General features: G+C 43.6%; 1 protein-coding gene across 1 annotated transcript in view; it reads left to right on the forward strand.

Moving 5' to 3' along the window:
- Window positions 1-869: 869 nt before the first annotated feature.
- The window catches only part of GLRX3 (glutaredoxin 3), a 30,555-nt gene continuing 5,979 nt past the window's right edge, over window positions 870-25,445 (forward strand). Inside the window, exons 1-8 of the mRNA XM_068548766.1 lie at window positions 870-989; window positions 6,540-6,648; window positions 14,516-14,590; window positions 15,306-15,507; window positions 20,410-20,582; window positions 20,821-20,882; window positions 23,040-23,097; window positions 24,073-24,125. Coding sequence (XP_068404867.1) covers window positions 901-989; window positions 6,540-6,648; window positions 14,516-14,590; window positions 15,306-15,507; window positions 20,410-20,582; window positions 20,821-20,882; window positions 23,040-23,097; window positions 24,073-24,125 — 821 coding nt within the window. The 5' untranslated portion in view covers window positions 870-900. The remainder of the gene's footprint in view (window positions 990-6,539; window positions 6,649-14,515; window positions 14,591-15,305; window positions 15,508-20,409; window positions 20,583-20,820; window positions 20,883-23,039; window positions 23,098-24,072; window positions 24,126-25,445) is intronic.

Consider the following 25,445-nt stretch of genomic DNA (forward strand, 5'->3'; position numbering starts at 1 on the left):
TTTGGGAAGAACCAAAAAGACTCCCCCGGCCCCAGGGCAGATGGATGCCGGGCTCCGGAGGCAGGGGAGGGCGCTTGGCTGGCGGCTGAGGTTTCCCTGGTGACTGAGGATTCTAGGACCATGGATAGTTTTACCCAGGCCGGAGAGTGCGTGGGAGTTATGGGATGGGGAGGTGGAAAGGTGGTGAGCGGACACTACCTGGGGCGTCAACATTAGGAGATGCCAAGGGGAGCCAGGGAAGACCCGAGGTTAGAGGAGCGTGGGGCCTGCGGGCCTGAGTGAGAGGGTCCTGGGGCTGGGCCCGTGGTGCCGGAGGCGGCCCACCGGCCCAGGCCGTGTTGCTCGGAGGTCACAGTGGGTGATGGGTCTGCGCCCTGGCTGCGCCCAGGAATGGCCCCACCGGGGGGTAGGTGGCGGGCCACGCGGGGCCGCGGGTTCGGGCTCTTCAGGACCGAGTTCGAAGCTCCTTGTCAGTGTTGAGGTTCGGAGAGGGCGCAACCTCCCTTTCCCTAACCTCCCATTCCATCCCCACCTTTATGTAATTTCCTTTTAGCTTAAAATTTCACTTTGTTAAATATACACTCACATCACACACGCACACACCATTCTCCCAGCTGCCGTAGGAGTTGCAAGGAACGTACGGCGCCCCGACATCCACGAGGCCCGGAAGCCAGGATTCCTGACAGTCCGGAGCCCCGGGGGTCAGGAGCCTGGGGCTCTCACTTGGCCCGCCGGTAAGCCCCAACCTCCCGCGTTTCACCGGCTCCGGGCTTCCGCGCGGGCCTGGGGGGCGGGGCTTCCGCGCGGGCCGGAGGCGGGGCGGGGCTTCCGCGTGTAGCCGCCCGAGCCCCTCCCCCGTCGACCGCCCGCGCTCGATTGCTCTTGTCTGGCGGCGGCAGCATGGCGGCGGGGGCGGTTGAGGCGGCGGCTGCCGTTGTGGAGGTCGGCTCAGCCGGGCAGTTTGAGGAGCTGCTGCGCCTCACAGCCAAGTGAGCGGGGCGGCGGGCGGCGGGCGGCGGGCGGCGGGCGGCGGGCGGCGGGAGGCAGGGGTGAGGGGACGCGGCGGGGGCCGGCCGCGCGGGCTGCCCGGCTCCCTCGCACCCGGCCCGGCCTGGGCGGAGCCGCCGGCCCGGCCCGGACCCCGAGGCCAGGTCCCCGCCCCGGAAGGGGAGCGGGGTACACCGCAGACCCCCGGCCCCGGCCCGCCGGGCGCCCCGAGGCCCGGGTCCCGCCCTGCCGCCCGGCCCGGCCTCCCGGGGCGCGGCGACGCGGGGACTCAGCCGCGGGTCGGGGGTGGGCGCGGAGACCCCGGCCCCCGCCCGCTTCATCACGGGCGGGCGGCGGAGGAAGGCCTAGCTGGGTCGGCGGTCCTGCCTCCATTCCGAGGGGCGTTTAAGGGTGTTGGTGATGGGGCAGAGCGCACTGTGTGGCGCTGTCCGGGCCGAGGACCGGGGTCTCCTGTTTCCTGGACGGGCTCAGCCGCGGTCCGCTCTGGCTTGGCCCACGTGCCTCTCGCCCTTGGGACGGCGTCCGAAGGAGACCCACCGGGATGCAGAGGCCGGACCTGGGGGAACACATGGAAACCCCGAGCTTGCGAGTCGGCGCCGGCGGGCGGGCACGGGCCCTCCGCAGCCGTCTCGCGGCTTCCTCTGGCCGAGCGCTCGGGGGCTGGGCGGTGTCTCGGGGCATGGCCGGTGGGGGCGGCGGAGCGCCAGCCGATTGCCTGGGAGCCAGCCCCAGAACCGCTGCGCACGTTTCATAACCAGGCCTCAGGAGTGTCCTCTGCGGTGAGAGGGGTAGGACAGTGCCCACCCGGGGGTGTGGGAGCGGACACGCGTGCTGCCTGGCCGGCGGGAGCACTCGCGGCCCCTTCGCGCCCGGGCTGTTCGGCGGCGCGGCGGCGCGGCGGCGCGGCTGCGCGGGCTCGCTGGCAGTGGAAGCGTATCGGCGCGAGTGCAGGAGCGGATCGCGGTTGGAAGCGGGTAGTGAGTACGCTGGCGAGCGGCTGAGCTGCGGAGTGCGGGTGCGATGGGAGAGTTCCCGTCTGGCTTCGCCGCCGTGCTGAAGTTAAAAGGTGTTCGCCAGAGCCGCTCTTGCGGCGTTTCCGGTCTTGCTGGGAAACTGACAGAAACGGGCGAGTGGGGCGGGGCGGGGGGGGGCGCGAAGAGAATGACGTGGACTCATTGATGAAAGGTGATTCATCCAGCGCTCCCCCATCTTCCGGCGGCCCACTTGTGGAGTGCCCCAGAGGCGGCGTCTTGAGGAGCGGGGCTCGTGTGGACCTGCCCTTCATAAGTGTTCAGTTCACGGTCACCTGGAGGACTATTTTGCTTTTGTGTGTTTCACATTTTTGATTTTATGTATCGTTTTTTAAAGAAAAAAGTCATTAAGACATCACAGTTGGAAAAAGTTTAAATGTTAATTCTTGCCACGGGCCCGTACTTGAAATGATGCGGAAACCAATATACCTTTTTCGTGGTGATTAGTTTAAATGGGCACGTGGGAAGGAAGTGATGCTTGGCATCTGCGGAAGGAACAAATCTCTGCTACTTTTGGTGAAAGTGGCAGCATTTCAGAATATTAAATAGTGCTTGTTAATGTAGTTACTTAACGTCTACTTTACAAATCATCACTTCTCAATTTTAAAATTTCGTGTGAATTGAAAACTTTTTGCTTAAGTCAAATAATCAGACGTTTATATGTTACTGAAACCTCAGTTGGTCTATACAGTGGGAATATTAATACCCATTTACAGAGTAATTAAGGTTTTTGCCCATTTGTAAAATATTTAACAGAGTCTAATACTATATGATCTTAATAAATGGTAGCTGGTGTTGCCTGCAGAGGCATAACTATAAGAGCAGAACACCTGTAATAAGAGAGAAACAACCATTTATCGATCAATAATTATCTTACTGATAAAGAACCAAGGTTCATTACATTGTTTAACATCACAGTAGTTAGGATTTGAATCTCATCTTTCTCTAAAGGTTTTCCTTAAACAATGCACCCTGCATATTGGGCTGTCCATGAAGGTGGAGAGAATACTTACATATAATCCAAGAGAGGGTGACAGCGTTTATGTTTGTTTCAGGTTTATGTCCTTATGATACTAGGCATCATGTACCTAATTGGAAAGGAAGTTAAGCATCTAAATATGAGAATATTGTGGATAATGTAAAATAACAACATTAATATCATTCTTTAATGTTTTCAAAGTGCTTGTATATTTTTGTTTGATCTTCCCAACCTCCCAGGGTGTTATTGCTATTTTACAGATGTGGAAGTTAAGTTAAATTACTCTTCCGAGCCACATTAATAGTAACGGAATTTAAGTTGTGTATGTGGACTTTTTTCTTTTCTTTTTTACATACGTTGGCATATACTGTTAAAAAGTTTGGTAACCTATTTTAATTTTTTAAAAATGTACTCATTGTGAGCATTTTCCCATGTCATTAAACATTCTTTGACATACGATTTTTAATGGCTTTATGATACTTTATTGTATGACCATTAAGAAAACTATCTTGTTGAACAATAGATTTTACAGTTATTTGCTATGTAAAATACTGGGAAAATATTCATATACGTACATCTTTGTCTCTTTAATGACTTCTGTAGGATAGATACTTGAAAGTGTGTTAAGTATCTTGAAATTTCAGAAAGGTTCCAATTTAATTTTTACAGGTAGGCTATGAAAGTGCCATCTCACTTCATCCTTTTTGTCATTGAATATTATGATTTTAAAAATCTCTTTTTCAGTTTGGTAAAAAGTGGTATCTAACTTTTAAAAGATTGAGGTATTAACTTATATACTGTAGTAAAATGCATAGATCTTAATTGCTGGGTGTGATGAATTTTGACATTTGTATTAACACGAGTAACCATCATTCAGGACAAGAATGTAGAGCCCCAGAATGCTCTTTAGGCTCTTTCCAGTAATCCCCCACCAGTGATCTGCTTTCTGTCACCGTAGATGAGTTGTGCCTCTTCTTGGACTTCATGTAAATGGAGTCGCAGAACTCCTGGTCTTTCATGTCTGGGTTGTTGTGCTCAGTGTGTTTTTGGGATTCATCCATGCTGCTGTGTATCTGTAGTTGGTTCTGTTTTTATTGCTGAGTGGTATTCCGTTGTGTTAATATACAGCAGTTTCTCCAGTTTGTGGACATTGGGTTACTTGCAGGTTTCGGCTGTTATGCACCAGGCTGCTGTGAACATTCCTGTGCAGTCGTTTCGTGGGCCTGTCTTCCTTCCCACCATCCCTTAGGCCCCAGAGGCCCCCCGCCACGCTGTGCAGAAGCTCTGCGAGAGGAGGCCGGAGTAGGCCGAGGCTCACGCGGGAGGCTTTGCGGGGCCAGGTAGCTCACTTCTGCCCCGCATCCCACTGGCCACAGCTCAGTTCCAGGGCCCCAGCCCGGGACACAAGGGAGACTGAGAGGTGTAGTCTAGCTGCATGCCCGAGAGGAAGAGGCAGCAGGGATTGGTGAAATACTTGCTCCATAGTCTCTGCCCACCTACCCACACGCTGAAGCTCCTGCCTTCTGCTGCTGCACTTGGAACCCATGGAGTAGGGGCCCTGCCATGTGTCCTTTCCCACCTTAGGCGGCTCTGCCTTTAGAGCCTCCTGCTTTACTCTTGTGTGCCCCTGGGCAGCCCTCCCGTCTTCCTCGGTCCTGTCTGTGACCCCTGTCCTCCATTTTCCTTTGTATCAGCACATGACCTTGCTTCCTACCTGGAAAACAGGACTTCCAGAAGCATCTTCCAGAGCTCTTCTTCGACTTGCCCCTCCCCTGACACCTGGACATTTACTTGTAGCTTCACCCATTCTTGATTCCTTTGCTCCTGACCCGGAGGAGATTGTCCCTCTTCTCAAGGCAAATTCTTCTCTGCTCTCAATTTCCCTCTCCTGCCACCTTTGAGACCTTGAGTCCTTAGCTGTCTCTCGTGTCTTCAGCCTCTCCCTCCCCATTTGCACTGTCCCCTCACAAAATAAACGATGAAAATTTTCTTGTATTGAAAACAGCCCTTTCCTTGCTCCTGTCCTGATCCTTCCTCTGTCTCTGTTTGCAGCCCGGTCTCTTACAGAGTAGGTTTCTAGCTGTCTCTGCGTCCTCAGTCCAGTGGTCCACACACTGCTTCTGTCATCCGCTGGACTGAACTCTCACTGTTGCTGCTTGCCCTTCCTGCTGCATTTGATGATTGTCTCCCCTTCCTTCTTGACTTCTGGGAGACCCTTGAACCTTGCTGTGTGCCTCTTAGGTCCCTTCTCTGGTCTACCACCAGGGCTCCTTTACCGCCATCTGTCCTAACTTAGTGTTGATGAGCCCCAGAGGCTCTGCCCTCAGCCTCCTCTTTATCCTCCTGCGTGGATGAGCATGGCGCCGGCGCTGTTTCTTGATTCCCAGATGTGCAGATCAGGCATGGACTTCTTTCCTGAGCTCCAGACTGTCACAGCCCACTAGACTTCCTTTTCTCTCAGGTTGGCAGCTTCTGTACTGTGATTCGTGGCTAGTGCTACCACTAGCCATCAGTCACTAAGCCAGAAACTTGGAGGTACTGAAATTTAGACTGCTCCAGTGCCACCAAATCCTGCCCCCCGCTCTCTCAAGTCCCCAGTGCCTCCCTCGGCTTCTGGCCCCCAATACTGCATGGTAAGCTCCTCCTTCTCTCCATACTTAGCTCACATGAGCTAAGTATCCTATTCCTTTCCTTGCCCAAGGTTAGTTGTCCTTGTTTCCTTTCGCCGTGTAACATATTTTTCAATGTGTTTTAATGGGTTTTCAGATTTTTTTGTAGTCAAGGGGGATTATATTTGAATTTGGAATTCTGTAAAACTGAAGGGTTTTTCAGTTGGGTATGAGGATAGACTTAAATATATCTTTGCCAAGATAATTTTATAAGAAAATAGTTGATAGATATATACTGAGATTCCTGAGAATTTCACTGACAATTTATTAATCGCTATTCTGTCTGTTCATACTGTCAATTTTTAGAAGATCTTCTGTAGCATAATAAAAAAAAGTATGTGAGAAGCAGCTCCCTTTTTTTTCCCTTTGTTTTGTGCTTATATACCTTCATTTGCAACATTTTATTTCTATTCCTATGGTCACTTCATCACAGTACCATGTCTAAAAAGTAAATACTAACATGAGTAGTAGTAACGCATATACAGTCATTTTTCACAAACGTTGTGCCTTGACTACAGAAATCTAGTTTCCATCTTTCTTTCCTAAGGGTCTCAAAATAGAGTTAATTTACGTGGCTAGTAGTTGAGGTGGATGAATATTCAGAACCACTTCATGTGAGCTAAGTATTGACTCAAGAAATATCATTAACTTGAAAATTCATCCGAAAGATTCTCAGGACCTTGCAAGTTGTTATATTTCTGTCTGTGTTTACTATAACAAGATTCTAGCAGTACAAAAACAATTCAGGCGGTCCTTGTACAGGTTTCTTTGCTAATAGATTTGATCTGCATCAGTATTTGCTTATTTCTAAAGCTACTATATTTTTAAAACCTGTGTTTTATGGATTTACAGGTCCCTCCTTGTAGTCCATTTCTGGGCACCATGGGCTCCACAGTGTGCTCAGATGAACGACGTGATGGCAGAGCTAGCCAGAGAGCACCCCCAGGTTTCATTTGTGAAGGTACTGTGTTTTCAGTGTCATGTCTTTTAAGAATTTAATTCTGATTTATGGGTTAGACTACATTTTATTAACATATAAGGGAGGACTGGTGTGGGATTCCTCATGTTCATAGCTGGTGTTGGGATCACAGTAGATTATTCTTAAATATCTTAAAATGGTTTTGCATTTTTCAAATACCGAGTGGTGTAAAACTCACCACACTTTCCCTGACACATGCTTGGTTGAGAGGACAGGATGGCAGTCGGGGGAGTGTCTACGTGGGCAAAAAGCAGATGAGATCATTCATTGTGGGGAATTGTGGTTTTAATATAGTAAAGATAGTAACAAGACTTACTTCATTGAAAAGCTAGGTGTGACATGGAAAGTGATTCAAGAAAGGATGTGTGAAGGCCGCTGTAGGGACCTGGGGAGTAGGAAGAGGTTGCTCTCGGGGCCAGGGAGGTGCAGACCTGCAGGAGAAACTGAGTTCTTCTGACCTGCCAGGAAGCAGAGGAAAAGGAAGCCAGTCTCTCCCTTGCTGCCTTTTTTTTTTTTTTTTTTACCCCGTTGTGCATGCTCTGCATTCCTAGTATCTTTCTTGGGTAGGTAGTACTAGGAAAGTGAGAGTTGTGACTGGATTAGCTCACTTGGTTTAAGCACATTTAACGTTATCAATCAGGACTTAGTACTCATTTAGGCAGCAGGGCCAAAATAGGAGCTGAATATCTTAGAAATGAAATTTGGGGAAGGGAGAAAGCTGAATCCTTAGTATTTAAAAAAGCAGACAGGAAACCAAAGCTTTATTTTTATTTTTATTTTTTTAAAATAAATTTATTTATTTTTGGCTGCATTGGGTCTTTGCTGCTGCGCGCGGGCTTTTCTCTAGTTGGGGCAAGCCGCGGCTTCTCTTCGTTGCGGTGCGCGGGCTTCTCATTGCGGTGGCTTCTCTTGTTGCAGAGCACGGGCTCTAGGCATGTGGGCTTCGGTAGTTGTGGCACGCGGGGCTCAGTAGTTGTGGCTCGCGGGCTCTAGAGCGCAGGCTCAGTAGTTGTGGCGCACGGGCTTAGTTGCTCCATGGCGTGTGGGATCTTCCCGGACCAGGGCTCGAACCCATGTCCCCTGCATTGGCAGGCGGATTCTTAACCACTGCGCCACCAGGGAAGCCCAAAGCCTTATTTTTTAAAACCAGGGTTTGTGAGTTCAGAGGATATGTTGGCAAGTATACCTGTATATGGGGTTAAAAGTGACATCAACTGTATTGCTTGTATGCTGCTTTTTATGTAAACTGAAGACCCAGAATTCTGACATACTAATCCATTTGTATAGTGAGTGATATAATTTTCAGACAGTTTCTATATAAATAAGTGTGCTTTGAATAGGTATTGCACTTAGATGGTTCAGAAATCAAAACAGTATAAAAAGATGCACATTGAGAAGGTCCGCCCCACTCCTTCCCCTGTCAGCCCTGTTGTCCCGTAAGCAGCTGCTTGTATTAATTGTGCATGAATCCTTCCAGTGTTCTTTATGCAGATAGAGCAAGTATGACTATAATGGTTAGCTTTTTAAAATTTAAGGACTGAATTAAAATTCCAATGAAATGTGGAATGAAACCTTAGAATGTAACCCTAAAATGTCCAATATAAATAATGGAAGGGAACATTAAAACTGCATGTTTGGTCAGTGATAAAAGATAATGATTACAAGTGAAATGAATGATTAAACATTCAATCATAAGATTAATCAAGATGATGGTAATTGTTGTTAAGTCTGCTTTTATGTGTATAATGTTACTGGTTTAAGTAGCACATTGTTCTTAGCTGCCATTTGAATGATTTATTTAAAGTGACTATAGAATTACTTCTCACATTGGTACCAAACTTGGCAGTGAGACTTTAAGTTGTTCAAGTGCTTAAGTGTCTCAGCAAGCCAAGGGTTGGGAAGCCCTTATCTGTTGGGGATACCTGAACCCAACTGCACCTGCCATTCACGGAGAGGGTGACAGGGCTAGGTGGGTAGTTTGCCCAGGTTGTTACTTTCTGCAAATTCACTCTGTGGCATAGTTTTTCTTACTTAGACATCCTCAGAGGTAAAGACCATTTGCATGGAATTTGGAAGGTAGGTACTTGTAAAGGCCACAGTGCTGAACAATAGTCAGCCCAGGAGAGGTAAAATATTTGAGAGATCTCTTGGCATTTCCCAGTAAGAGAGGCATGTGGTTCATTTCAAAACAGCTTTCTCAGTGAGAGCTTTGTGAAGCTTCTAGGGTATAGAATTGATGTTCTACTACCCTCTGTTTCTTTTGATTCCTTGGTCTTTTTTTTTTTTTAAATGACTGCCATCATTCGGCATTTTTGACTTGACGTACAAGAGGTTAGTTCGTTCTATGACTTAGGTTTACAGAATCATTATATAGATGGTTTTAAACACTTGTGTTTTTACTAGTTTGATTGTAAAGGTTTGTGATCATCAACAATTCCTTATTTTGTAGAAGATAGTAAAATAATACCGGAGAAAAGCTAGCATACATTTTTGGTCCCAGTAGTTTGTGCTCATTGGAATAGGTTGCCGAAAGGCAAGATTTTCACATATATTGCATCTGAATCCCCTCCCTTCCTGGACTGATGATATGGTAATAAAGTACCTGTGCTCCTTCCTGGTGCCATGCTTAGGCCGCGTGCTGGTTGCACTCACCTGCATCGGCTGCCATGTCCAGTCAGGTCCTCGGGCTGTGTCCCACCCTGATGTTCTCACACCTCCAGGGGCATGGAGGAGATCCATGAGTTATTTCTGTTGCTCGAAGTCTCACAGAAACCTTCGTTTGTTCAGAATAAAATTAACCAGCTAATTAAAATATCAAGTGCCTTTGCTTTTCAAATTATGTAAAGTCAGTTTGTTAGTACTTTAAAATGGGAATACATGTTTATCATTAAATCAAATTGTTTGGTAGATAGACTATTTCAAGATAGTTTCTGGTAGGGAGGTGGGAAGGAGGAAGAATAGTATTGGGTCATGAAATTGGGTACCACTAGTCATATTCATGGTCCAAGTCAAATCCATCTTTTAATAGGAGTGGCAATTTATTTTAAAAATTTTGTAGTTGATTTTATTTATTTTTAAAGTAAAGATTGTGTGTATTTAAGGTGTACAACATGATGATTTAAATCAAATCCATTTTGTGTGAAGTCTTTCTTGTGTACCTCCGTGGCTTTTTTTTTTTTTTTTTTTTTTTCCCCCCTCTTTCCTCTCTCTCTGAACTTAGTCTGTGCCATTGTTTGGACTGTTAGTCGGGGAATATCTTGTATCTTCATCTGCTCTGTCGTTTCATTCCCGTTTTGTTGGCTTCTTGACTAGATGGTGGGATACTTGAGGTAGGGACCTTTACCTTACCATGTTTTGTTGTTGTTGTTGTTTGTTCGTTTTTGTTTTTGTTTTAAATTGCTTTCCTTTGTGCAGGTGGGAGCAGAGAATATTGATCAGTTTATTTGGCATCTTAGAGAGCATGTGTAGGATTCCATTTTTTAGGAACTCTAAGATGTCTTTCAGATAATTCTAGTAGAATTGTTAAATCTTAAAAATATCCTAGTTTTAATCGATGCTGTCTTGGTAATAAAAAAATACCACAATTAACATAGTTTATTAGCTGTTTCTGGGCTAAGTTTGGCAAAGTCTTAAAAAAAAAGTTATCAGAAATGTTAATTTAAATACTATTTTGAAATTTATATTTGACTATATGACAAATAAATAATTTGATTTTGAAAATTTTTCCTTTTGTATCTTGTCACAGGGCAGAAAGAAGCCCTGTAGGAAGTATAACAGAATGTCCTGGAATGTCAGGTGGTTTTGTTTGTTTGCTTGTTTTATTGAAATATAGCTGATTTATACTGGAATGTCGAATTTCATCATTCTGGCCTTAACCTTGGAGGCTCATTGCCACCACTGGCAAGTAGTCATTCCCATTTTGGCTTAGGAATAGTGACCACTGTCAGTTCAATATTCCGTTCAAAATTTATTTCTTGAATACTTAATTATACGCCACACAGTATGCTAGTTACTGGGAATGTGGAACAGTAAAGGTACAGACAGTAAATGGGTAACACATAGTACCAAGGTAATTTCAGGTGGTAGTAAGTTCAGGAAAAGAAATGAATAGGCAGGCTATGAAAGATGGGGACTTGGGTGGGTGGGGTGCTTTATTTAGGTTGGGCTGAAAAGGTGTATCTAATAAGTGAAAGTTAAAAAATGAGAAGGTGGCAGTCATTGGAAGAGCTGGGAGAGAGCTTTTAGGTAGAGGCTTAGCAAGTGAAGACTTTAGAGGATCAGCACTTGGCCAGTGGGGCTGGAGGGTAGTGAAGGAGGAGAGGCTCTGACATGAAGTTGCAGAGGTAGGCAAGGGCCGAGTGGCCTTGTGGGCAGTGGTCAAGTTTTGGTTTTATTCCAAGTGCAGTGGAAGTGACATAGTCTGATTCCTAAGTCGATTACTGTGGCTGCCATGTGGAGAATGGTTTGAAGGGGGTAAGGGTGCAGACTAGAAGCAGGTATACTAGTTAGGAGGCTATTTCACTGGGCCAGGTGAGAGATGCCTTGGACACTAGTGGGGAGAATGTTGAAATAATGTCGTGGTCTGAGTCGGCTTATATTTTGGAGGGGGGCCACCCAGGAGACCTGATGGTTTGGATGTCAGGGGTGAAGGAAATAAGATGAGTCAAGGTTGTCTCCTTTTTGATTCGAGCAAGTAGATGGCTTAAATGAGATAGGGATGCCCTGGGGAGGAACAGGTTTAGTGGGAGATATCCAGTAGGGATCTGAGTGCAGATGTCGAGTGTGTGGCTTGGAGGTGAGAGGAGCGGTCTGGCCTGGAGAGAACTTGGGTGGCAGTACCATATTGGTGCTCCTTAGAGCCCGGGGGTCGTATGAGACCGCTCTAGGAAAATGAGTGTAGGTAAGAGGAGCAGACTCGGCACCAAGTCCTGGGATGTGCAGCCATGCAGTGGTTGGCCAGGGGTGAAGGAAGAAGCCGGAGGCTCAGTCTGAGAGTTGGAGGAAAAGAAACCACAGAAAGCCAAGGGAAGGGTATCAGAGAAAGTGGGTGTGGTCATCCTTACTGAATGATACTGAAAGGTCAGTAAAATGAAGAAAAAAGGCGTAACCATTGGATCTGGTCAAGTGGCAGCAGGGCCTCGGAGAGTGGAGTGAGACTCTGGAGCCAGACTGCTCCACCGCCCAGCAGTGTTGTACTCTCGACCCTGTTACCTAGCCGCTTTAAGTTCCGGTTTCTTCCTTAAGACAGCACCTATTGTGACGATTAAGTGAACTCAGTGCCTGAACGTACTTAGAACGGTGTTAGCCCTTATCATCACGATGGTCAGTGGTGACCCTGGTAAATTGAAGGAGATGATGCAGAATTCCCTTCCTCTGGACTCATCTTGCTTTAGTAACACCTCCCTGCCCTCCTCCCCCTTCTCCACAGACACAAAGCACGCTGCGTGGGGAGGGTCCAAGTTTGAGATTCACGGTATAGGAAGCACGTGGTTCCCCCAGAGGCCTTCCGGCTGGGAATCCATTCTGGAAATATTCGTGTCTGTTTTGTCCTGAAGTCATGTATAAGTCCTGTCTTTGAAATTTATTTCTTGTTTGATTGTTGTAGTAGAAAAGTTAACCATAGTATAGTGAAAAAAGCACAGGCTTTGTAGTCAAACAAACATGGGTTTGTTTCTCAGCCCTGCTGCTTATTAACTGTGTCTGGAGTGACCTCTTTACCTGGCCCCCTGTGAAGCTGAGATGATTACGTGCCCCATACTTCCCGGGCTGTGACAGGTCTAGGTGCTCTCATGTAAAGGCATGTCGTGGTTTATGGCACAGAGCAGGCCTCCAAGGAAGGTATTAGCTCTTATTGGCCACCTTTGGTCTCTTTGGAATGCAGAAGAAAATTAAAATTAAAAATTTTTAGTATTTATACATTTATCTTCTACTTCCATTGTTATTAACGGTTATGTTGTTTTACATCCAACGGAAATATTTCCGAAGAGTTTTAGTGTTGTGAAGGTTTCGGACTTCAGGTGCCCTTGATATTCTGGGGAACGGCTTTGCCTTTAATGGTGCTCCTGGCCCGGGCTCAGGAGGATTTGCCTGTCACCGTTGCCTTTGTCTTATTAAGATCTCGTCTTCTGGGAGCTCATTTAAGGGAGGCACATGTAGTGATCCTCCTGGCTTCAGCAGGAATTTCAAGAGCATCATTTGCTTCCCAGCAGAGTTGTCAGTAAGGGACCCTACTGGAAACCAGCGGGAATATGAGAAGAGATCAAGTTTCAAAAGCATGTAGGAATTTGATTTTATGAGTCAGGACGCTGCTTGTTTTGTTCTGGTTTAAAACTCTGTTATCTTGTTTCTGCTTAGTGTTGCCTGGTTTTTGACTTGTATTACTTTTCTGTTAGAATCCAGGAGTGCCAGCGAGGGGGGGCGGTCTTCACTGAGCCTGGCCCAGTCAGTGCCCAGTGTGTGGCGGGCGCTCACCAGATGCTAGCCGGAAGACAGATAGTGACGCGCTGCCTTTGTCATCACCTTTGTGCTCTTCTTCGGTCTGAGTGTGGAACTGTATGAAGGAGTATGGCACAGAAGTTTCTTAGACTTTAGAAAGAGTCTCTTCTAAATAGCTGTCTCCGAATGCTTTACCTTCTCTTTGTTCTTTTTTCAGTTTTATTGGACAGTTGACATTGACTTTAAAATGTATATAATTTTTCACACTGGAGAATGCAAATAATTTAAGATTGTTTCAAAAGGGCGTTGTAAAGAAATGAGCATTAAGGTGGTAAGAGAGCACCCAAGGGCGTATGGGCTGGAGACACGCGCCAAAGACAGACGGCTGCTTCCTGCTTTGTCACTGCCGCCCATTTGATGGGCTAGGGCTCCAGACAAAAATAGTGTCTCCAGCCCGGTGAGGGTCTTTCACTCCTGGAAGAATGCAGTGTATATAGTTTAAACTCTTTAACAGTAGAATTTATCAATAAATTTTATTTCCTACAGGTGTAGTGTGAATTTAGATTTTTATTGGTTTTCAGAGTTTATATTACATTGACAGTCCTGTGAGGGAAAGATACAATGTATCTCAGTTTTTCTCAAAGTATGCAGTTTAGAAAGTCCACGTAAAAAGCTTGAGGTAATTGTGTTCTAATTATTTAGAAAGGCTGTTACGTTACTAAATAATGTTTAAGTTTACTTATCAGATATCACATCAGATCTTGTTGAAGGGCTTCAAGGAAATTATCGAATAGAATGTGGTCATCTTATTTAAAATGCATTTAAATGTATGAATAGACCCAGAAGCAAGTAACCTAGCAAGATATCTGCTTTGGGTCCAGCAGCCTTGCAGGAGTTAAAAGTGAAATTTATCAGACATCAATAGTTTATTGAAGAAATACTCCTTTTTGCTTCATAATTTGCAGAAGGCTGCAACTGTCAGTCATGATGTACTGCCTCTTGAAATTAGTCAATAGAGCAAACAGCAAGAATTGCTGTGGGCAGAAAATAAGCACTGTAATCATGACATAACTGGGGTCAGTGATTTATGGATTTCAATATAGTCGTAGCTGCATATGATTGAAAATTTACTAGGTCACTAGTGCACCAAAAATTTTATTCACAGCCTCCAGGCATCTTTTGAAATGTGCAACAAAATAAAAACCTCTGAACCTGTTTTGATATCGCAGACTCAGTGGATGACATGCCAGCCCAGTGAGTCTCATTTAAATGTAAATGTGTCATAAACTTTTGTACCATACTCTTTAAAAAACATCAACTACTTGAAGGGATAATGCATGTGAAACTGATTTACGTATTGAAGTAGTAAAAAAGGATCTTTTTATAATCACGCTTAAATTCTTTTATTTTAAAGTTGGAAGCTGAAGCTGTTCCTGAAGTATCTGAAAAATATGAAATTAGTTCTGTTCCCACCTTTCTGTTTTTCAAGGTAAGGATAAAGATGGCAGAAGAGGTCATCTATGTGCAGTGGGCCACGGGGCTATCTGTGTTGGTTCCTTTGCCCTCTCCCCTGCTCCCTGAACGTGAGGCATTTGCTTGCTTCTGGCTTCGCCCTTTCTTCTTGTAGTCTCATCGTTTGCTTGCCCTTAGGGGTCCTGGAATAGGGGCATGGACTGTGGAGGTCCAGCCACCAGGATTGGAGAAAATCCCAGATACGTGGTTGTAAACCCAGAATGTTCCCTGAGTTGGGTCAGAAGTTGGTTGTTTGGGGCATGTGCCTGGACGTAATGAAACATCTGGCTGGTTCTGGTTTGATTAATGACTCCGTTAGGAAGTGGGTGCACATCAGTGCTTCAGGGTACCCCTGGGTGTTAGCATAGTCCCCCAAGTACCTCATTTATACTTAAGAGTAGATTTGATCCCAGCGAGGGTGGGGAAATCCTTTCTGACCTGGTTTGAGAAGTAGTGCCGCTTTCCTAGTATGTTCCCAAAAAGGAAAAAAGAAAACAATTATTTATTTCTAAAATTGAGATGCATAGCAGGTAATCTGTAATCAGATTTTTAAAAAACTTTTCCAGTGATAATGTTGACCTCTTTAAAAACTGGCTAGAACTATGGATTTGTGCTCGTTGTAATTTTAGAGCCTAAAATATAGAGATGGTGAAGAAATGCACACATACTCTAAACGACTCTTTTAACTTTAGAATTCTCAGAAAATGGACCGATTAGATGGTGCCCACGCCCCAGAGTTGACTAAAAAGGTTCAGCGACATGCGTCTAGCGGCTCCTTCCCACCCAGTGGTAATGAGCACCCGAAGGAAGACCTCACCCTTCGCCTGAAGAAGTTAACTCACGCTGCCCCCTGCATGTTGTTCATGAAGGGAACTCCTCAGGAGCCGCGCTGTGGTAAGGGGCTGCCCTGAGGATACTCACCGGGAGGGGCGCAGCTGAGGCGACGCGCTCTGTGCAGGCTGCGCTGTATATCTGATTCTTGTGTTCAGACACCCTTAGAAGAGCGGGAAACGTTATAACTCCCAGGGGGTTCTATAATTAGGTGTGAGAACTCGTTTGCGGTGTAGACTCGGAGAATGTTGGAACCAAAAGGCATCTTGGAAATCATCTGATTCAAAATCTCTGTTGTCTACTGCCTAAGTCCCAGTGAAGGTGACTCGCTCGGGTCACTGGGTAGCAGAGTTGGGATTAGGTTCCGGCTGCCAGACTGCTGTCTGCATTAATGGGCTTCTGGGCTGTTCAGTTAATTCTGCTCTTAACACTTACCTCTCTTTCTTGGCAGCCTCCTTTTATTCACATAGTCCAGATTCAGCAGTTTGAAAATGTACAGAATTGCAGTAGTGTTCCTATGTCTACCTGGTGTACGTCTGCCTTCCCTGTTGTCTCTCAGCGTCTGATGACTGTATTATTCACCCATTGATGTCAATTCCGATTTGTAGCTGCTCATAATTTAAAGATTCCCAATTCTGTGGCTTAGAGTCACTCTTATTGTCTTACCACAGGTATGCTTGGAATTTTGTCCTTGAGTAAGTCTCAGAGTTATTTGGCCCCTCTGGTATTGGGGTTACGTTGTTTTCTTTTTACTGTGCCTTGTACAACATTATTCTGCATAAGGGAGAGCATTTAATGCCTTTTGGTGATGCGTGTTTGTTTCAACTGCACAGGAGGGATTTATTAAGATAGGTGGCAGGAAAGTTGAGTGTGTTATTGATATGATTACTGCATGTCCAGTGTGACTTTATAATATAGCCAAGCTTCCAATATAAAGTTAATTGTAAATTCTTCCCTGTATAGTTAGCGAATTACATATTAAAGTATGAAACAGTCTAGTTTTAAACGTAAAGTTTCATGATGAATTCTATCTTAGGAAGATAAAGAAATGGTTCCTTTTTCTCTCAGTTATGCTTGAAAATTTTCCTTGCGAGTATTTCCATGTCGGATGCCTGCTGTTTGTGTATTGAAAGGCTACCTTAGTCTATACTAGAGTTAACCAAAGATATCAACAGATAGTCTCTGTGTTTTGGTTGTTTGTTTTTAATGGATGTTGCAACTGGTTCACTTTCTCCCATCAGGCATGAAAATCATTTCTGGTACTTTATGTGGTGACCTAATAACAGGGACTTAAATCAGTCCAGTGGATTTTTTTTAATACCTTCATTGAAGCCTGAAGTGCTGTAGAACTGGTTGTAAGATGTGGAGGAGCCGGTGGGACAGGTTATACACAGGAAACCTACAGTAAAACCAGTAGAATATTATTTCCTTTGGGAATGAAGAGTAGTGTTCTCTTATTCGTTTCTGAATAATAACCTAATGAAATTGGCAGGTGGTAAAAACTGAAGCTTAGGGAAGGTATTCTGAGGCAGCAGAGGGGAAGGTGATAGGTATACTGGAAAGCCTCGCAGACTAGATGTCACGACTGGTGAGCTGCAGTCCTAACTGCCCCTATGCCTGCCACCTGCCTTGATAACTTGAGGTACAAATCAGTTACCTTCCGTGTGACTTCACTTCTTCCTTGGTGGTGTTGGGGGTTGGAGCCAGTCTTGGAGAGCCTTTTCAATTCAGATGTTGTATGATGACTCAAATAAATTAGAATTATACTTAGAAATAATCATTTTTCTGCTTACCTTTTACTTCATTAGACTGGATTTATGATGTATTTCTAGCCATTTTTATGTTAACCGTCTGAGTGGCATTTGGAAGACTGTACAAATAACGAGGTAGAATAAAAAAGAAACTTTGAAACATTTCAGAGCAATAGGAAAAACTCTGTATTATAGACATTTAGATAAATACTTGGGGAATTAAAAAAAGATTTTTTAGGTACATATTATAAACAGAGTTTCATTCCGTACAAGTACTTATTTTATTGTTTATAATTTTTATAACTACACTTTAATAGGCTTTTCTGTTTCCCAGTATTTTGGTTTCTGTTACATCATGTCTTTCTATCACATATAGTAAATAGATTATTTTAGAGTTTTGGTATTCTTTGAAAAAACATCTACTTAAGGATTCATTGGGAGTCTTTTATTGTGACTGTGCCCTGCTGCTTCCTTCACTGATGCTGCTCTGATTCTGTTTGTCCTTTTCTGTGTGCACTGCTACACAAACTGTCTTTATCTTCAAACTGTTCTCTTACAGGAATGTACACGACTTTCACCCTCTTCCTTTCTGAGCCTGTTTAGTGGACAATTGTTTTTGCTTTTCTGGTGGTATGTTATAGAGATGAGGCGTAGGCAGAGCCTCCTTTATAAAAGAATGGCCATCAGTGCTCATGAGCTCAAGTGGCTGGTATTTCCATATTTTGCACAGAATTCACTTTGAAAGCACTACCGTCAGTAACACGCATTACTCCCTTTGGACACCCTTTGTGGAGTAGAGCTACACTTGATTTTTCATTAGCGGGCCCCCACCTTGCTTTCAGTTAATCAGAAAAACATGAATGAGTAACATTTAAATTTTGCATCAAGGAGACCTTGAAAGCCATTTCAGGGTCTGCCCTGGAATCTACTTGGACTCAGCCCAGCCCCTGCACATTGCACATCTCTGTCTTCTCGACCTTCACTTTTGGGCTCTACCTAGAGAATGGTATGATGTATTAGGAGCCTGACATGTTGATAGGGTCTCAGTCGTCAAAGAATTAGATTATCCTTATTCTGTGCTGCTCAGGAGGACAGGAAAGAGAGGGCTCTCATGTTTTAGGATGATTTTCAAGAAGAGCTGAGATGTACATCTTTTTAAACAGAATGATGAATCCTTCAACATGCAGGTTAATCAAGTTATTTGGGAATTCTTATATCTATTTCTGCTAACAAAGCTTTTAGCAAAGCAAAAGGTATTTGAACCACAGTGCAGAAATTTCTCCTGCAGTGAGAGTCATCTAACTGGGTTTTACTTTTTAAATCAGACACAAAAACATTGCAGGTTCCGCAGTGTTCTTTAGGGTCTCGTTGTTGTTACATAGTGGGGCAGTTAGGCTCCTTATTCATGTCTTCTGTCATGAGCAGAAATGATTGTGGGTAGAAATGGTGGTTCTGGGACAGTTAAACGTGGTTTTTCTATTTTTAAATATTTTTATTGCATGCATGCATTTTTCCTAAAAAAAGTGGGTGTAAACATTTTGTTATTAGAATAAAGCCTTCTCACTATTTTATCCTTAAGCATAACATTCCAGTCTGCCACTTTAACCCTTAAAAATGAAACTCTACCAATCAGTCTTTCTAGTCTGCTTGTAATTGCCTGAAGCAAAAATAAAGCTTTTTCTCAGCCAGTTACAGTAGAAATGAGTTAATATATTGGCAACAGAATAACCATCAGCAATCAGCCGTTAGCTGTTTACTAATGAACTCCCAGATGAATGAAAAATTTCAGAATCAGTGTTTTACTTCAGGCTGTACATGAACTTAACACTTCAGTTGTAGGAAAAGCAACTTATGTGCTATAGAAATAAATACTGGTGCCTCATCTCAATGAACGGCAGATCTAAAAATGTCTGGAGCCAGTAATAGATCCATGTTTTAATAGTAAAAGTGCTTTTTGCATGCCATCAGGTAAAGCCTATTCGTACAATTAATTTTATACTGAATTTCATGGTTTGACTTTATTTAAAAATAATTGCAGATGCTGTTAAATCTTCCAGGAATTTTGAATCTGAAGAATAGGTTATTTTCCAGCAGATTACGACTGTGTTTGAAAAGAAGAATGATGGAATGTGAAAGAGTGTAGAGTACAGAGTATTGAAAAACAATCGGGAAGAATTAGCTTATAGAAAGAAAAATACTCTCTTTTCAGACAAGACTAATAGGTTTATAAAAGACTGATATTCACACTCTTATTCTTCAGTACTAATGTCATAATAAGAAAATGATGTCAAAAAAGTACAGAACAAAAAAAAAGTATAATAAAATCATGGAACATAACGATTGTCACTACAGTGCGGTAAAAATAAAATCACATTACATACTTTGGGGAATGTAAATAGTTTTAGAAAAGAAACTGTCAAGTTATGACACGAGATAAGAAAGAATACCAGCAGTCTACTGACAGTTCATATATAACAACAGAGAAGATAGCTTTGAAATTCAATGTGCTATATCCATTTTAGACTAAAAGAGAACACATTGCTTCTTGATTTTTAATTTATTCCGTTTAGGGATGGTAAAAATTGAGAACTATTGAAATGGGTACACAGGAAGTAGTAAAAGGGCAGTAGAAAGCAAACAGAATTGGGTTTCCAAGTATGGTCAAGTAGTAGTTAAAAATAACAATTGTAGAGTTTTTTCCTCCACCCGGTGTTGATTCTCATAGATTCACAGAACTGCAGAGCTGGGAGGGACTGTCTGGGCATCCACGTCAGTCCCCTGATTGGTGGGAAAGTGCAGGGAGGCGGAGGGGGCTGTCCAGGCCTGAACTGTGCCTCCCGAATGGAGCCGGTGCTGGGGCTTGAGGTCTCTGCTTTTTGGCCAGTACTGTTCCTCCTACAACAAAAATACCTAATATTGAAGAGGAACTTCGATAAATAAACATACTTTTTTTTTGTTTTTGTTTTTTTTGTTTAAACTCACGAGTACTTTAAAAAGTTAAGCCATACCTGAACATGTGATGTGGTTCAAGGTCAGAGAAGGGGTTCTTGGAGTTTGTTTCCTCCTTACATACTATTCAGCCATGCTAATTAAATCATTGGTAAAATAGAGGCAGCCATCTATGTTCAGTAGATAATATGTAACCTGAATTAATTTAAAATTGTGTGTATTTGAGAGAGAAATTAAGTTCTTGATTTTCTTTTTCTGTATGCAGGTTTCAGCAAGCAGATGGTGGAAATTCTTAACACACATAATATTCAGTTTAGCAGTTTCGATATCTTCTCAGATGAAGAAGTTCGTCAGGGCCTCAAAACCTATTCCAATTGGCCCACCTATCCCCAGCTCTATGTTTCTGGAGAGCTCATAGGAGGACTGGATATAATTAAGGTTAGACTTGAGAAGACTGTACCTTATAAAGAATTTTCATATTTAAGCATACTTTTATAAGTGCTGTATTAAATCTAAAGTATAAATTTCTTAAGGCTCTACCTTTATGAATATGAATCTGAAATAAATACAAAGTATTTCTGATGAGGTGATTCATTAATATTTTGTATTATGGCATGACCAAGGAGATTTATGTTATAATAAATGTTTCTTAAACTTACATGTATGTTTATTTTAGGAGCTAGAAGCATCTAAAGAACTGGATACAATTTGCCCCAAAGCCCCCAAGTTAGAGGAAAGGTAAGCGTTTTAAAAGTTTGTCTGCTATTATTTTAAAAACATTTTTAAATTTTCAGTTTTTGCATTACTCTTTCTATGTAGAAATCAGAGATTTGCTTTTGTATGCCAAAGTCATAATTGTGTCGTTTGCAAACTAGTCATGCAGACTTGGGAAGGTCTGATTTGGATTGGAGAAAATTTTGTACCAATTTAATGATTATGTAGAGGATAGTCTTTGTTTTATAGAAACGTCATTGTCACCATGGAACGACCAAATTTTAGTTCTCTGCATTTCGGAGCTGGGATCCAGTTGTCTTGGTGTTCAGGTTTTAGTAGCGGTTCCTGCTCACAGCCTAAAGCTGGCTTACTTGTGTTTTCTTCTGTTGCTGTCACTATCCTGGTAGAACACTGTGAAAAGTGGTTGAGTGTGGAAAGCAGATGCTGTGCATGGAGTTCGTGTGTAAACACTTGGGGGATTTCTCACTGCCTTTAGAAGAACTGTGGTAATTTAAAAATTCGAGGAGATTTTAGAGCTGTAAAATCTCTTTGTTTTATGAAGGATCTCAATCTGCTTTCAGAGACTTTATCTTATAGAAGGTTTGGGCTTTGGCCTGTAGGAAGACTTAAAGTTAGGATTTTAAATGTAATAAATATTAATTAACGTAGAGGATTAAAAAGCAATTTATTTTGAAATACAGCAGCATATCAGCCATTCATAGTCGGGGCTTGACTTTGTAAGGTAAAACTTCTGTTGTAATTTTCTTATTTAACATTTTGAGATTTTCTAAAAGTGTTTAATAATAAACACCTCATTTATCTGTTTTTGATTAATGAAGTAATCCTCATAGTTTGCATATATGTCGAGCTGACCTTTAAGTGCCACATTTTCTCAAATGATTTACACCCTTTACTACCTTTTAGGTAAGAAAGTGCTGCTTCTAGTTCCTTTGATGCTCTAGTGCCTTCAGTTGGGTTTCTGCTGTACGGCCTGGGTGGCCATGGAGGCTGTGTGGCCTCAGAAGACTGCTGTGCTTTTTCTAATTTCTTTTTACAGATACACTTGTATTTGCTTTCCGTTTATTTTCCTCTGTGTTGAATACACTTTTGCTGTTGTTTTTGTCCCTGTCTTCATCAGACCTTCTCTCTCTTTTCCTGATGTGCTGTGTTTGTATCTCCTGTGGTTTCAGACACCAGAAGATAACTGGCTAGAATTACATAGAAAGTAATATCCAGTATATTTTGAGTAAAAATTGAAAGGGCTCCTGGAAAGCAGAGTGCAGGAGCCTGAGTTCCTGGGCTTGGCCATGTCTCTGTGGGTGGGACAGAGGGACCTGTTTGGTTCCCTGGATCCCGGTAGTTGGGTCTCCAGGTGCGTGATTGGGGTCTTTCTGAGAATTAGCTGATTGTACCACATGAAAGTGTATGTGACTTAGCTTTGTGCATGATTTGTGTGTCTTGTTTGTGATACCTTTTTCCTCTGAGGAGATTTGGAGCCATGAATGATCCAGAGCACGTGGAAGGAGGAGAACACGGTGCTGTGACCACCATTGTCCACTGGGGCCTAGAGGCCCTTCAGCAGCCCATTGTCCTGATGCGGACTGTTTCTGGACTCTAGGCTACATGCAGATGGTTAGCATTCCTGACAGCAAGTTAGATCATGAGGTTTGAAAGATGGTATAAAGTACCAAACATAAAGTCAAGATGAGAGCATTTGATTTTAGCAGCTGGTGTTGGTTGGTGCTCCAAGATTTAGCGCTTCTCCCTGCAGGTGGGACCTTGTGGGCGTGAAGAGTGTAGAGCCATGTGGGCCTCATGATGGGAAAGGGACACACACATCTAGTTCTGGAAATTCTGGGTGGGCTCAGTCTATAGGTCCCTTACTGAACAATTCCTTACTGAGTTGGTTATTATTATTTTTTTAGTTCTGTGAGTTGATGGGCTTAAATTGCAACTTGAAGGCACATTCATTGCCTTAAAAAGCCATATTGTGTTTTACAGTGGCTCAGGGAGACAGTGAAATAAAGGAAAATGTCAGTGCGTTTTTGCTTGTTTAATGCCACTCAAAGCTGTGGACTCTCATCCTGCTATCTCTCAAAGATGTACGCTGCTCATGAAGCGGAGTGAAAGTGGTGTTTAATAATTTAGCTGAGCTGTTTTATGTCAATTTTCTCTCTTCAGGCTCAAAGTACTGACAAATAAAGCTTCTGTGATGCTCTTTATGAAAGGAAACAAACAGGTAAAGAACTCAAAAATGGTTTTATTTGTAATTTCTTCTGATGTTAACATCTGCAACAAGGGGACACTTAAATCTTTTTTTCCTGGCTTTAGCTAATGAAGCAGTCGTGGTAGCAGGAAGTTTTCCAGGCGGCAGTTGGTGCTTATGGAGATCAAACAAAGTGATCTACGTTTTGCTTGACTTTATCATCAAATCTCAGTGGGGTGCATTTCTTCCTGCTGCCAAACTTTGTCAGCTAACGTGGTCAGCACTGTTAACACTGGACTGGTTCTGTTAGCTGCTGTCGCCTCCTGGAGTGTGCAGTTTGGTTCTCTACTTCCCGAGTTAACACCTTTTATTTTTCTTCTTGGTGGTTATTTAAAGCAGATTTTTATCCTTTTTTTCCTGGAAGCTCAGGAAGTATGCATAAATTCTGGGAACAGAATCATTAGTGCAGTTAAGGTGTTTATGTGGTGCCAGGTCTTTCCCACAGGATTGGGAGTTGGAATCCTGGGGCGTGAAAAGAACTGTAAGATTTTTCCATAACCTCGGAAAAGTTTGGTGCTCTATAGTGTGAAGGTAGATTTAAAAAGTGGGAGTAGAAGTCCAGTTGGGAGTAGGAAAACAATGACCCTAATCATTGCAGAAAGGTGGAGTTGAGGCCGTCTGAGTGAAATAGAGAAGGGGCAGCAGAAGCCTCAGGGTTTAACTCAGGACCTTTCTGACCACAAAGGTTATAATGTTAGAGCACGGCTCATCTCCAGTGGTTACAAACCGAGGTAAGTCTAGGGGCCGTGCGTCTGGGACGACGTCTGGATGGGTCAGTCCTGACGGTGCAGGTCTCATTCCTCTGACGGCTCTTGATGTGAAGAGGCCCTGGGAGGTGGCCGCCTTCTGCAGGTGCTATCCCCCTTGACGGAGCGTTAGATACAACCATGCTCGTGGGCTGTGTGGGAAATGCAGTGCATCCTAAAATTTGTTTTTTTCTAAATTTAGGAAGCTAAGTGTGGCTTCAGCAGACAGATTCTGGAAATACTAAATAGTACTGGGTAAGCAAATCTTGTTTTCAAATGGTATATTTTAAGAAATTCTAACTTTTCAGTTCTGCCACTGATGCTTTTCAGTTGTTATATCTGTTCATATATTTTTATCTATTTATTTTTGCTGTAACGTTTTGCGAATGCTTTAGCTTAGACCACAACAGAATTTTCTGGCCAGTGTCCAACCTATCGGTAACATAAAGGAGGTATTCTGGCAATCATCAGAATAACTCTTTGTCTACTTTCCCAGAGGAAAGTTGATAACTGAGTTCTTACCATGCATAAAGATATTTTAGGGAAAGTGTATTATAGGCTTTTAATTTTCTTTAAAAAAAATTCTAGTTTCCAAATAGTTCATGAAACTGATAGGATACATATTAAGATGCATTATCTGGATCTGAGAAATAGGGTAGATTACATTGCAGAGCTCATGCTTTTGCTGTCCTTAGTGATGGAGCTGCCAGGTAAGAAAATTGTAATTGAGTTTTGTGGTTAAAAACCAAACCACTTGGGACTTCCCTGGTGGCGCAGTGGTTAAGAATCCGCCTGCCAGTGCAGGGGACACGGGTTCGAGCCCTGGTCCTGGAAGGTCCCACAGGCCGTGGAGCAGCTAAGCCCGTGAGCCACAACTACTGAGCCTGCGCTCTAGATCCCGTGTGCCACAACTACTGAGCCCACGTGCCACAACTACTGAAGCCCACACGCTTAGAGCCCGTGCTCCTCAACAAGAGAAGCCACTGCAATGAGAAGCCCGCGCTCGCTGCAACTAGAGAAAGCCCGTGCGCAGCAACGAAGACCCAACGCAGCCAGAAATAAATAAATAAAATAAATAAATTTATTAAAAAAAAACGAAAACAAAGAAAACACCAAACCACTTGTTTGGAGATACTTAGCACATGTTTTATGGGGTTGTCAAATGTTTCTGCTTATTTTTCTTCCTTATTATTTCTCAACTGCTTCTTTTCAGTATTGTAAGGATTCTAACCGTAGCTCTAAATAGAGTAGCCGACCCTGTGAAGTGACACGGAAAGTCATCTCCGAAGCATTTGGGCATTCGTGGGCAGGGTGGAGTAGCACAGGTTCAAATACAACTTTAGGGACCAAAGAAGAAACACAGTTGTTCTCTTCAAATGATTGTGACATTTGACAGAGGAGAGTCTAGTCGCTTTTGTCCCGTGGCCTCCAGCTGCCTCGTTTCCACCCCGCCCCAGGATGCAGGAGAGGCCGGCTTGGCTTTGGTCGTTTTTTTACGCCCCCTTTCTCTGTCTTCCCTCTGCCACAGCTCCCAGTGAGTCGCCCTCAGGCCACCTCTCCCTAGTGCCAGTGTGT

Source organism: Eschrichtius robustus, chromosome 7 (assembly GCF_028021215.1).
Source record: "Eschrichtius robustus isolate mEscRob2 chromosome 7, mEscRob2.pri, whole genome shotgun sequence".
Classification (NCBI taxonomy): domain Eukaryota; kingdom Metazoa; phylum Chordata; class Mammalia; order Artiodactyla; family Eschrichtiidae; genus Eschrichtius; species Eschrichtius robustus.